Source organism: Leishmania braziliensis, assembly GCF_000002845.2.
Source record: "Leishmania braziliensis MHOM/BR/75/M2904 contig, possible fusion of chromosomes 20 and 34".
NCBI lineage: Eukaryota > Euglenozoa > Kinetoplastea > Trypanosomatida > Trypanosomatidae > Leishmania > Leishmania braziliensis.
In genome coordinates this window covers 288179-300000 of record NC_017947.1, presented here as the reverse complement: position 1 = coordinate 300000, position 11822 = coordinate 288179, and the positions used below count along the sequence as shown (strand labels likewise).

The following is an 11822-nucleotide window of genomic DNA, read 5'->3' as shown; positions in this document are numbered from 1 at the left end:
TTATGTATGTACAGCACCCCTCATTTTAGTCCCCCCCCGAAACAATAAATAAAAGGCAGTAAAGACGATGAGAGGCGCACGGCCGCCCTCTTGCCTTTAGTTGTCTCACAAGTCCCCTCAGCACCCCTCCACTATCCCCACACTTTTCTTTCTCCCGGTGACGATGAGTGGCCGTCGTGGCTGTCGTGGCTGTCGGTCTCCTCGATGGCACCATGAAGTGGCCTACTGTTGCACCTACCTGTAAGACAGTCAGCAGGACACACGCCACCCGCGATAGTGTTCTGGGTAAATAGAAGCAGCACCACACACTCACACGCACACAAGGCGAAGGGGTGGGGAATGAAAAAAGCGCGGTAGCAAACAATAAAAAGAGCGAAAAAAAAAGGCAAAGATGTTCGAAAAAAAAAAAAGAAAAACTCAGCTCGTGATGGAAAAAGCCTGTGAAGACCAACAAACAAGAAGTCCCCCAAACGCACGTGCGATAGCAAAACAGCACTTCAGTAGGCACGATACACTCGTCGCGCATACAGACACACAGAGGCGTGCTGCACTGCGATTGAGAGTTGGTGATGGGAGTATGTTGAGGGGGGAGAGGGGGTGGAAAGGAAAACGTGCGGAGATGCACAGTTGGATGCTGAAGCATGTGCAAGGAAGCGTGAAAAGGCAGCAGAGAAACAGGTAAGCCTCTCTTTCGGGGACAATATACCCCCGAAGCAACAGAAACAAGCACAGTATGCGTGCGACGCCCTCTCGTTTTTGAGTGCGATGCTGTATTGCTAACTCTCTCTCCCCTCTCGCTCTCTGAAGCACAGACGCCTTTCCTCCTGCGAGGTAAGGGGTGCAGTGGAAAGGAAAAGAGAAGCGGGAGAGAGCCGAAAGCACAAAACAAAGAGAGATGCCCGTAGGAGTCACCCCCAGCTCAGCAAAGATGTGAAGGTGGGTATAGGCCGAGGGAGGGTGCGGGGGGGGGGGGGACGTGTAGAGAAACGGCGAGAGTATAGAGCGGGGATAGTGAAGAAAGGATTGTAGCGTTCATCGAAAGTGAGGAGAAGGACTGCAGGCTGGTGCATGGATGGAGGAGAGGGAAAGGGGAAAAGAGGAAAAGAACGCACAGGGACCCCGCCATCACTGTACCGACTGACACGCCCGTACGCTTTTGGGTTGCATTGATAAGTGATGCACATCTTTTCGTTTCGGATGTGAATACGACGGGCACAGTGAGAGAGACGAGAGACGAGAATGAAAAGCCCCACCCTCTATTTGCCTCTCGTTCTTCACTAAAAGAACGCCTCCACCTCGCCGCACCCCCACCTTGTGGTGCGTGGACAGCTGTGAGAGAGAGAGAGAGTGAGACAGTGTACAGCGTTGAGGAGTGGTAAAGAAAAAAAAAGAGGGAGAACTCGACTGTGCCGCTCTTCACATTCCGCCTCAAGCAGATTGGCTCGTTCTCGTGTGTGTGTGTGGGGGGGGGGGGGGTGCTTCATTGACATTTTCTCTGTTTCGCTCGTGGCGAAACACGTGCTTTGCTTGTTTTCGTTGTAGGTTTCTACCTGACCTGCGGGTCACATTCTGCAATAGCGGAGAAGTAGGGGAGGGGGTCGTGCCGAGGGTGGTGCCAATAGGAGAAGAAAAATAAACCGAAGGCGAAGAATAAACGAGTAGCTAAACGAAGACTACCACAAAACAATACACATACACACATGCAAAGACAACGTTAGATATGTTGGTATTGAAAAGCTATCACAAGCTGCTCAATGAAAAAAGACGGAAGAGAGACGAAGATAGACGCAGAAGAGCTGTGGAGAGAGGGGGGAAAAGGATGGTGATATCATCAAAATGGCCGCACACCAGAGCAGAGAAAAAATGATGCAGTTGCAACGCTTCTTTTCGCGCGTGCGTCAGCGTGGCTGCGGAAAGCAGAGACATCCACAGCAAAGGCAAGTAGATGGAGAAATGAGTAAAAAAAAATCACACACAATCATCGACACTAACTACGCAGTCTTGCAGACGCAAAGGTTTCCCATCATGGCAGTCGGAGGGGGGGGACAAGAAAAGAAGGGCGGGTACAAGCGGCGTTCTTTTCTACGACGCAGCCAAGGCTTCTTTCCTTTAATCCAAGTAGGTGGCGATAGTGTAAGCGGCGCCTTGACGTTTGCATCCTTCTTCTCAGTCTCAGCTTCTAGACAGTGACCCATTCACACACAGCATACACACACATCCACCATAGCCACAACACGTTTATCATACAGCAGAAGATACCTAAAGCTCATTCGTAAATAATAATAATAATAAAGCATGAGCCAGCAGAGAGGAGCAATTATGCACTCTATCTCTTCTTCCGGACCACCCCCTCTCCGCACTATATCAATGCTTTTTAGAGGCACACGCCTCTTCGCCTTTTTCATGTGAGGCCCGCTTATTTTGCCCTTTTCCAATTCGTGCTGCGGAAGACGCCCCTTAAAGCCAACCCCTCAATCCTGCCCGAGACCGGAGAAGTCATCCGTCAAAGAAACGATTGAGTAGGGCAGAATCCAGTGAAAGAGCAAACACACACGGACACACGGCCCCACAACGAGCAGCCCTCGTAAGTACTTAAGAGAGAGAGAGACAACAGCGTCAACGAGACAGAAAAAGAGAAATGCAGAGAGAGAGGTAAGGCCGGTAGACGCCGGTTACCCAGAGTCCCCACTGCACTCAACAACTAAGAGAAGCGGCAAAAACTCCAAAAAGAGTACCAAAAACCATTCACAGCAATGACACACAAAGACAACGCACACGCACACACACACACAAATGTACATACCAAACTGCATAGCTGCTGAGAAGGTGTCTGGGGGTACGTGTATGCCTATATCGGCTACCCGCAGAAGAGAATACACAAAAAAAAAAATAACAAAATCGACACTTCATAACAACGTGTCCCTCCCATGCCATTGAGCAGGACTCGAACGCCACGCCACCCCCGGTCCGCCACACGCCCATCGCGGCGTGCAAGGCAGCCGCAGGCACGCGCCACAGCAGCGCGCCGACCCAGTCATCCCAGCACCGTCCCTGCCTCAAGCCCCACCTACACGATCTGCAGCTCGCCCCCCGGTGCAACCGCAGGGGCGGCTCAGGCACCACACACCAGTGGGCAGCCAGGGCCGGGTGGGGTGCACTTGAGCCATGGCGACGCCATCTCCCCATCGGGTAGGTGGCACAACCCTCTTCACTGTCGCGGGTCGCTCCCACGCAGCGCCCAACACCACCAGTCTGCCAGCATCAGCAGCGATACATCACTCCAGCCTCCCCACGGCGTAGGCGCTTGGCCCAGTCACCACCAGAGGTGGCTCGGCACTGGCAGGGGGACGGGGAGGGGGGGCTGCCTGGCTTCCGCACAAGGTGAGAGTGCGGCGCCCTGGGGATGCCGCGCACTGAGAGGTGTCCCTCCGCCATCAGAGGGGCGCCACTAACCAAGAGACGAGAGCGACCTGTGCACTACCGAATCACAACTTGTGAACGCAGCTGTACGTCGCACAATCATCCAAAACACTGGCAGCAAAAGTTTGCAGAAAGTCGCTCACTTCCTGTCATGTATCGTCGAACAGTGCCCACAGACACTACCAAGAACCTTTAATGTGAAACTTTTGAGGTACACTTCAGAGATGTCGCAATACCCTCAAAAGGTTTGAACGATTGACATTATTGGCCCTCAGCCTGCCATCACAGTTTGCAATTACAGACGCCTTTGTTGACTCAAAGAAGTGCCATCAGCTCTCAACATACTCAGCGAAAGGCAGGAATGATCAGGAAGGAGCACTGCAGCTTGTCGTCGATGTTCATCACGGCAGCGTCGTTGTCGAACTCGCCGCAGTAGTTTGGCGCAGAGAACACTGTCACAAGCTGACGGCTCGCAAAGAACCCGTAGCCGCGCTCCATCACCTGGTGCGCGCGCACAATCAGGTCCATGTCCACCATGTCCAGGAAGTCGTTCACAATGTCCTCACCAAACAGGTAGCTCACGCCGCGGTCGCTCTCCAGGAAGCCCTGCACGTCATCCTCCGGGTCGGCCCACAGCAGATCGCACAGGATGCCACGATCAGGCACGTCGCACGGACGCTCGATGTCCATAACGGAGGCTACAGATGTCAAATCAGGACTAAGCCCACCGTGCATACAGATGATCTTCTCGCTAATCACACAGCACACGGGCATCGTGTTGAACACATCCGTGAACGCCTTGAACAGCTTGATGTTATACCGCCGCTTCACATCGTCGAAGAACCCGTACATTTTGTTGATGCTTGCGCACTCGTGGTTGCCGCGCAGAAGGAAGAAGTTCTCGCGGTACACAATCTTGTAGCAGAACTGCAGGATGATCGTCTCGACGCTGTGCTTGCCGCGATCAACGTAGTCGCCGAGAAACAGGTAGTTCGAGTATGGCGGGAAGCCGCACTTCTCAAAGATGCGCAGCAGGTCGTAGTACTGACCGTGCGTGTCGCCGCACACGCGCACAGGTGGGCGGATCTCGAGAAGCATTGGCTGCGACATGAAGATCTCGCGCACCTCGGTGAGCACGGCACGGATTTCTTCCTCACGGACTAACACTTGTGGCGGCCCACGGTTGCGTTGAACCATGATGAGGCGCTCTATGAGCTGATGTACCGTAGATAAGCTAGACATGACAGTAGGCACTCTTGTCTCTGCAAGGAGAAAAGAAAGGAAAGAGAAAAGGGAAAATGGATGTAAATGTGTGTCGTCAGGGAGAGAAATGGAAGAGTGCACAGACAATAAAGCAAAAAAATTGTAGTAAAGGTATTAACACACACGCACATGCGCAGCGCTACTCAGAGAAAACTGCAAGAATGTCAAAAAGGGGGCAATTTACGAGAGCGTCTCGAGATGATGACAACTGAACAATAAAACGAGCACCGTGTCTACATGGGAGAGGGAATCTGCAGCCCCCACCAACCACGCACACACAGGCCCACCGAATCGGGGAAAGAGAGAACAAAAAGAGCGGGAGTGAGGCTGGTGTCAAAAAGATAGAGCGTACTGGCGTTTTTTTCCCGTGTTGCCACTTGTCCTCTTTCGTAGCACCGCTTTTTTCTTTTTTTTTTGGGACTTGGCGGGACTTTCTGTTATGATGTTGTACCGCAGACCTGAACACGGAGGGGCGGGATTCCCTTTTGTTGGTCTCTCGTTCTTGAGGCTGAAAACGTGAGGAGCAAAAAGGAGAGGAGAAAAGGGAAAGGGAAAGGAGGCGACCAAGAACGAAGAATGATTATATGCCAGCAGGGTGCCTACAAAAGGAGACAAACGATCCCGCAAAAAAAAAAAAAAGAAGTAAAAGTACAAGAGAGTGAGGGTGAGAGTGAAGTAGGGACGTACGGTTGTGTGCTAATGTATTTCGTTCCAATTATTACACTGGCTGTCACAAAGAGGAGGTGGTGTTCACAGGAGAAAAGAAAGATCAGCCTCTCTTTCCGTCTTCGCGCTATCTTTTTTTTTTTCTCTGCTCGCTTCTGTGGCCTCTCTCGCTATCTTTGTGGTGATATGGGGATGCTCTGCGGCTCTGCCACGCCTCTGCTCACTCTTGATGATGCTCCCTTCTGTCCTCTCAAAGCCAGTAGAGTGCTCGCTTAATGCGAAAAGGGCAAAAGAAACGAAACAAGAGGAAGTGTCTACGGCTCACTCAGTCAACACAAGCAGTGCGTAGCAAGGCGGTGAGTTGCTTTTTTTTTTAACTTTTTGAGCGGAGACAGAGAAAAATATAAATGCACCAGCTGAAACGTACGCACGCGCCTACCTACAAAAAAAAGAAAAGAAGAACCAAGGGAAGAAGAGACTTAAACAGATCAAAGATGAAAGACCGCCGGGGAAAAGGGAAAAAAAAAACGTACCTCTTTCGGGCGCTTCCACCTCCGTGCGGTGGAATGCGAAACTCAGCCAGAGGAGGGTGCGAAGGCTCTTTAGCGTTCTTTTTTCTGCTTGTTTTCTTTGCGGATTGATGGGGCTTCACTGTGACACCCCCTCTTCCAACGCGAAGGCGGTGAGGGGGAGAAGCGGGAAAAGAAAAAGCGAGAAAAGAAAGAACAGAAGAAAACGAGAAAAGGGGAGGTAGGAAAGAGAATCACACCAAATGGCACTGTATGCTTAAAACAATGAAGATGCGATCACTCTCTCCACCAAGGTGTAGGAAAACGTCTCCAGGGCGGGCAGGCAGACAGACGGACGGTAGAGGCAAGAGAAAGAGAGAGAGAGAGAGAGAGGGGGGGTATGTGAAGGATGGGTTGAGCGAGCTCAAGTTCCTTTGGTACGTAGGTGAGAAGTAGCGAAAGAAACGAAGAGCACGGCATCAATCAAAGAGCTCTGTGCGAGACGCGTCACGAGAAAGTAGAATGAAAAAGCCCCCCCGAGAACATCACAACAACAACATCAACAACAGAAAAAAAAGGCGAGCGAGCGAGAAAGAGCGATCCGACGTGAACTGAAGCGAACGCACACACACACACACACACACTCACTCACTCAAAACAGGAGGAAAAGGGAGAGAGCGGGGTGTTAATGCGGCCAGGGAATGCGTAAGCCATCCACTACAAGATGGAGGTGACGTAGTGTACACGCTTAAGGATGCTGTGGTGGCAGGTGTGAAAATAGAGATGAGGGTATCAGAGGAGAATGGGAAAGGGGAAGGTTGTGCGTGGAGTTGTTGATGGAAGTACAGTTAAGGGTGGAGAGCAATGAGAGGGGATGGATAGAGAGTAATATGAGTAGGAAAAGAAGAGTGTCTGTTGGTGCATGAGACACACGCCTTGCAGCGTACGCTTGAAAAGAGGGGAGTGTAAGCCTTCTGAAAGGCCGCACCACCGCCAGCTACCCTCGCCCATCGCGACAGTTGTGATGGGCGAAAAATAGAGACGACAAAATGAACAACAACAGAGAGGCGGCGACAGCGATCATGCGGAGGAACTGTAACTTCTCTCTTCTTCAATATCACACGCGAGGGATGAGGTGCACGCCTCTACCCACGCAAACGCGCATACGCGCAACTGGACCCCATAACGTAAAATGAGCAGATGCAACGACGAAGGGTAAGAGAAGCAATCAACCTTGCAGGCGTCTCCCATGACAGCCCACAGAGATAGCAAACGAGAGCGAGAGGAAGAGTAGTGTAGAGACCACACGAGCTTTGACACTGCTTACTCCCCCCCTTCATCTTCCACAGCCCCTCATAAATGATTTTCTTTGAGCATCTGCGTATGTATTTTTCCTCCCTCTTCCGCAATAGGCAGCAAGAACATGCATAAATACACAACTGAGACACACACACACGACTCCTGCGCCCCCCTCCCAGTCAAAGAGCGCTCAGTAAATGGGAAAGAATGGAGAACAAGTGAAAGCAACTGAACGAGGGTGGCAACAGAAACTGAAGAGAGGAAGACAAGCGAAGAAGAGGCACCAGACAGCCCAGTGCTGTGTAACACAGGAGGAAAAGGAGGAAGGGTGTCACTGTATCAACACGGCCACCTGGCCTGCCCCCCTCCCTTACACAAATCACAAGTCACAAGCACACCCTTGCTCAAAATAGATGGAGGAGGGTGGGAAAGAGGCGGTACATGAAGAGAGGGGTGGCAACAAAATCTCTCTTTGTCTCTCTCTCTCTGTTGCCTCCATCTGTAGCACTACGCCGCACCTCGTGAAGACTGCGGCGGTACGCAGTCACAACAGACAAAAAAAAAGAAAAATATCAGCACTAAAGGTATGCACAAATAAAGCAATGGCAAAAATTTAGAGAAGATACGCCTCCTGAAGGTATCCAAGACAGCAGAGGCGCGCGACAACGACCACATCACGCGTCCTTAGCGGACACGGAAGTCAAAGTACTCTCGCGAGTCCGCACCTTTTCTGGCGTCTATCCCTGGCACCGCCGAGACAGAGAGTGCGTAGACGAAGTACATGAACCAGTTGTAGACGAAATGACAGAACCTCTCTGGCATCGACTCTACCACACAAGATCCACCGCTTCGCATGGCACGCTCCTCCGACAAGGAGGGCACGAGCGCGTTCAGCGAGGCGGACAGCGTCGTGTGACCCGACCTCAGCTCCACCTCCTCTTCGTCATCCTCGCTGTCGTGGGTTCGAACGGTATGCATGGATGTCGCCCGTTGGCTCATGCGTGCCTTCACAGCTTCCCAGTGTGCATCTCGCACCTGGCGCATTCGCTCGGCCTCGCTGATGTCGACGACTGCCTCGCGAGCCTCTCTCTCCTCCTGCTTCCTCTGCAGGGACCCTGTCATGTCCACGACGCGCTGCATTGAAAACAAGTCACAGTTAACAGAATCATCTCTGGCAGTGTGATGCGAATTGTACGTGCCGCCGTAGGACCGTAATAAGTTGCCCTCCGAGAATTGCTCAGACGGGGAGACGTAGGAGTATTCGCTTTCTATGTACGCCGCGCCGTTGACTTCGTCGCCATAGCGGCTGGCCCTGCGAAAGGTGAGGGTGTCCATTACCTTCTCAGATAGTGACCTCAACACCTGCTTCAGCGCGGGTGTGTCTGCGTGTGTGCGGCGGCGGAGGGGGAGGTAATGGGGTGATGCAAAGACGTGTACAGCGAGTACTGTCGCAGGGACCGATGACTAGCGCAAGAAGCTCAGAGAATAGTTTGGTTTGGGGAGTGCTGCAGATTGGTAAGAGAGGCTGCGTCCGTGAGCAAAAAAAAAAAGCGGCGGCTGTGTATCCCCGAGTTTGATTCTTGTAGAAGCGGCAACAGCCAATGTCATCGGGACACTCGTGGTTCGAAATGTAACCGAGCCGTCGCACATGCAGACGCACACGTAGACGTACACGTAGTACTTGACCAAGCAAAAAAAGGGGGGCACAGTGTTGGACATATAGGAGGCGCAGGTGAAGGAAGCATGAGGAGAGTGAGCTGAAAGGTGAATGACAGTGAGAGAGAGAAACACACACACACACACACACAAGGCTTGGTATTCATTTACGAGACAACAACAGAGAAAAGGGTATCCGTGTCGCGCGGTATTCCAGACATTCGGTACACACCAGTTGTAAGCCACCTCTATTTGGAGAGTGAGGTCACCAGCATTGCCTTTCCATCTCACATGGGTGCACCCACTCTCGCGGGTACGCTAGGTCCCTCTGTGTAGAACAGATCGTAGAAAAGCGCACGTGCCTTGAAGCAGCTCCGTGTCCCATACGTCGAAGATCACAACACAACCTCTTTTTGGTCCGCACTGGTTCCATGAAAGCATGAAGCGCAAGTGACAAACTCCACAACCCCACATAAGCACTTACAGGCACAGCACTCGTGTTCACGCGCACACCATCACGTGAAGAGGATGGGATTAAAAGTAAGGAGCACACACACACACACCAAGAAAAATGCGGTGAGTCGCATCGTGTGTTGCTCATCGTGTTCCACCCCATTTGCTACTCCCATCGTGGGTCCCAGTCCGTTTCCACTACTCATTTCGGAGCTGCTCAAAGAGATCGAAGACAGCGCTGGAATCCCGCATGTCTGTGCCATCCCGCATGCACCCACCAACGTCGATGCGGCTCGCTACAACGGAATTGCAGAGTCCAATAGATTTCACCAAGACGTTTGCCAGGAGTCGTGCGTCCAAATCACCCTGCTGAATGGGCTTGGTGTGAAAGTCGTCGTCGACGCGGTTGTTCTTGGCAGCGACGATGCGCTCGTTGAAACTTGGAAAGACGATGTCAGAGAGCCGGAAAAGTGAAAAGCGTACTGGACTGCGCAGCTTCAGAAGGTCGCCGTGTGGCTCCGTCGAGAGCCACATGCGCCACCAGCTGTTCCAGGCACCACCCGACTGCCGTTCCTCCAGCTCCTCCGTGCCAAAGTAGCAGTGCACGTTCGGGCTACCGTTCTGACTAAGCAGCGTTTGCTCCTGCAGCTGCACCGCCTTGCAGTACCCACGCGGGTATGCCACGAGTCGCCGGTACCAGTAAAGCGGCGATAGACGCGACCCGCGTACCCACAGCGGTGTCAGCACGACGAAGTGAGCGTCGACACGGCGACAGGCGTCAAGGGCGTGCAGGAAGCTGCCAAAACGCCGGCCGCTTCCAAACCGCGACCCGGGGCTCCACCATGGAGCAGAGGAGCTAGGGCAACCGTCTGCCCGTAGCGCCGGACTGGGCGCCTCTTCAATCGCAGCGGCAAGGTAGAACACGACGCTTGCGTGCCGCATCGAAAACTCGAGGTCCTCCGCTGACCCCGCATCCCCTTCGATAAGCTCCAGCGTGACACGCTGGTTGCCACTGATGTCAGCATTACCGGCGCTGGAGCCCCCAACACTATGCGAGGTGCGAAACTCGTACCGCAGTACGTGACGATCCCCCCGCCGTGAATCTCTGTAGTCGAGAGACTCCGTCAGCTCACGCTTCTCCGCCGCACCGCCGAGGTACATGTACCCCATGGAGGCCGATCGATTTCGTTCACGCTGGCCATCCGCAATTGGCAGAAAAAGAGACTTAGCTTTTTCAGTATCGCGTACCAGGACTGTCACACTAACGCCGCGGCGCAGGTACTGCTCCGCCACGAACTTGCCCACCGTCCCAGTGGCGCCAATCAGCGTCACCACCTCGGGTGCTACGCCCGCAGCCTCCGCCGTGGTGCAGTACACCGACTCGGCATTTCTGTAGGGAAAGTACAAGAGACGCGGCCCGTCGTCTTTAATGGCTGGATACGCGCCAGCGCCGGCACGACCCAAGCGGCCCTCGTACACCGCATCTGCTTGACGTGTGTTCTCCTCGCGAAAGAGGCTAAAATACGGCGCTTGACAAGCCCGCTGCACTCGCACGCGCACACCAGCGCCCCAATCATAGGGAGCTTGCGGGCGACCAAACTGGCTCATCCTTCAACCATCCAGCTCTTTTCCCCTTCTCTGCTGATCCTACCGCTGCCCTTCGCTATTCCCATCTGTGTTGCATTGGTATCCGAATTGAGGCGCTCAGTGGGTGGGGAGAGAGAAAAGAATGCTTTACGCAAAGTTCATTAAACGGAGAGGAGAAAATGATGCAGCCAGGGAACTATGGAGTAGGGGAGAAGGACGTAGAAGCAATCCTTCTTTCCGGGGGAAAGGAGGCGGCCCCATCGTTCCCTCCTTTTGGGAAAGAAAAAAGCAGAAGTGCTTGCGGTCATCGCGGGGACCCAATTCGAAGGAGAAGGTGGAGGGAGTCACGCGAGGAAGACCAGGGGAAAGAAAACAGAGCAAAGAGAAGCAGCCAGGGGGGGGTACGCCAGAGGGTACGGTAGGTCATTCCCCTCTCCCTTCCGTACATTTTTTCACTTTGACTGTACGGGCGAGTACTCATTTTGCTCTGGAAAACCTGCACGATATCGATTTGAGAGATGATCTTCTTCACGACAACGTGTCCCTCCCCTGCCATTGAGCAGGACTCGAACGCCACGCCACCCCCGGTCCGCCACACGCCCATCGCGGCGTGCAAGGCAGCCGCAGGCACGCGCCACAGCAGCGCGCCGACCCAGTCATCCCAGCACCGTCCCTGCCTCAAGCCCCACCTACACGATCCGCAGCTCGCCCCCCGGTGCAACCGCAGGGGCGGCTCAGGCGCCACACACCAGTGGGCAGCCAGGGCCGGGTGGGGTGCACTTGAGCCATGGCGACGCCATCCCCCCATCGGGTAGGTGGCACAACCCTCTTCACTGTCGCGGGTCGCTCCCACGCAGCGCCCAACACCACCAGTCTGCCAGCATCAGCAGCGATACATCGCTCCAGCCTCCCCACGGCGTAGGCGCTTGGCCCAGTCACCACCAGAGGTGGCACTGGCACTGGCAGGGG

At 53.7% G+C, this 11822-nt stretch overlaps 3 protein-coding genes across 3 annotated transcripts; all 3 read right to left on the bottom strand.

Annotated features, from left to right (window-relative positions):
• Positions 1–3765: 3765 nt before the first annotated feature.
• LBRM_20_0710 (putative serine/threonine-protein phosphatase PP1) lies at positions 3766–4662 on the bottom strand (the record flags this gene model as incomplete). Its single annotated transcript, XM_001564307.1, has 1 exon — positions 3766–4662. The coding sequence occupies one exon, from the start codon at positions 4660–4662 to the stop codon at positions 3766–3768; it is 897 nt and encodes a 298-aa protein (XP_001564357.1).
• Positions 4663–7841: 3179 nt separating this feature from the next.
• Positions 7842–8492, bottom strand: LBRM_20_0700 (conserved hypothetical protein; the record flags this gene model as incomplete). Its single annotated transcript, XM_001564306.1, has 1 exon — positions 7842–8492. One exon carries the CDS (start codon positions 8490–8492, stop codon positions 7842–7844), a length of 651 nt encoding a protein of 216 aa, XP_001564356.1.
• A 972-nt stretch (positions 8493–9464) lies between these two features.
• On the bottom strand, positions 9465–10874 carry LBRM_20_0690 (conserved hypothetical protein; the record flags this gene model as incomplete). The annotated part of the gene is made up of 1 exon (XM_001564305.1): positions 9465–10874. One exon carries the CDS (start codon positions 10872–10874, stop codon positions 9465–9467), a length of 1410 nt encoding a protein of 469 aa, XP_001564355.1.
• Between the last annotated feature and the right edge of the window lie 948 nt (positions 10875–11822).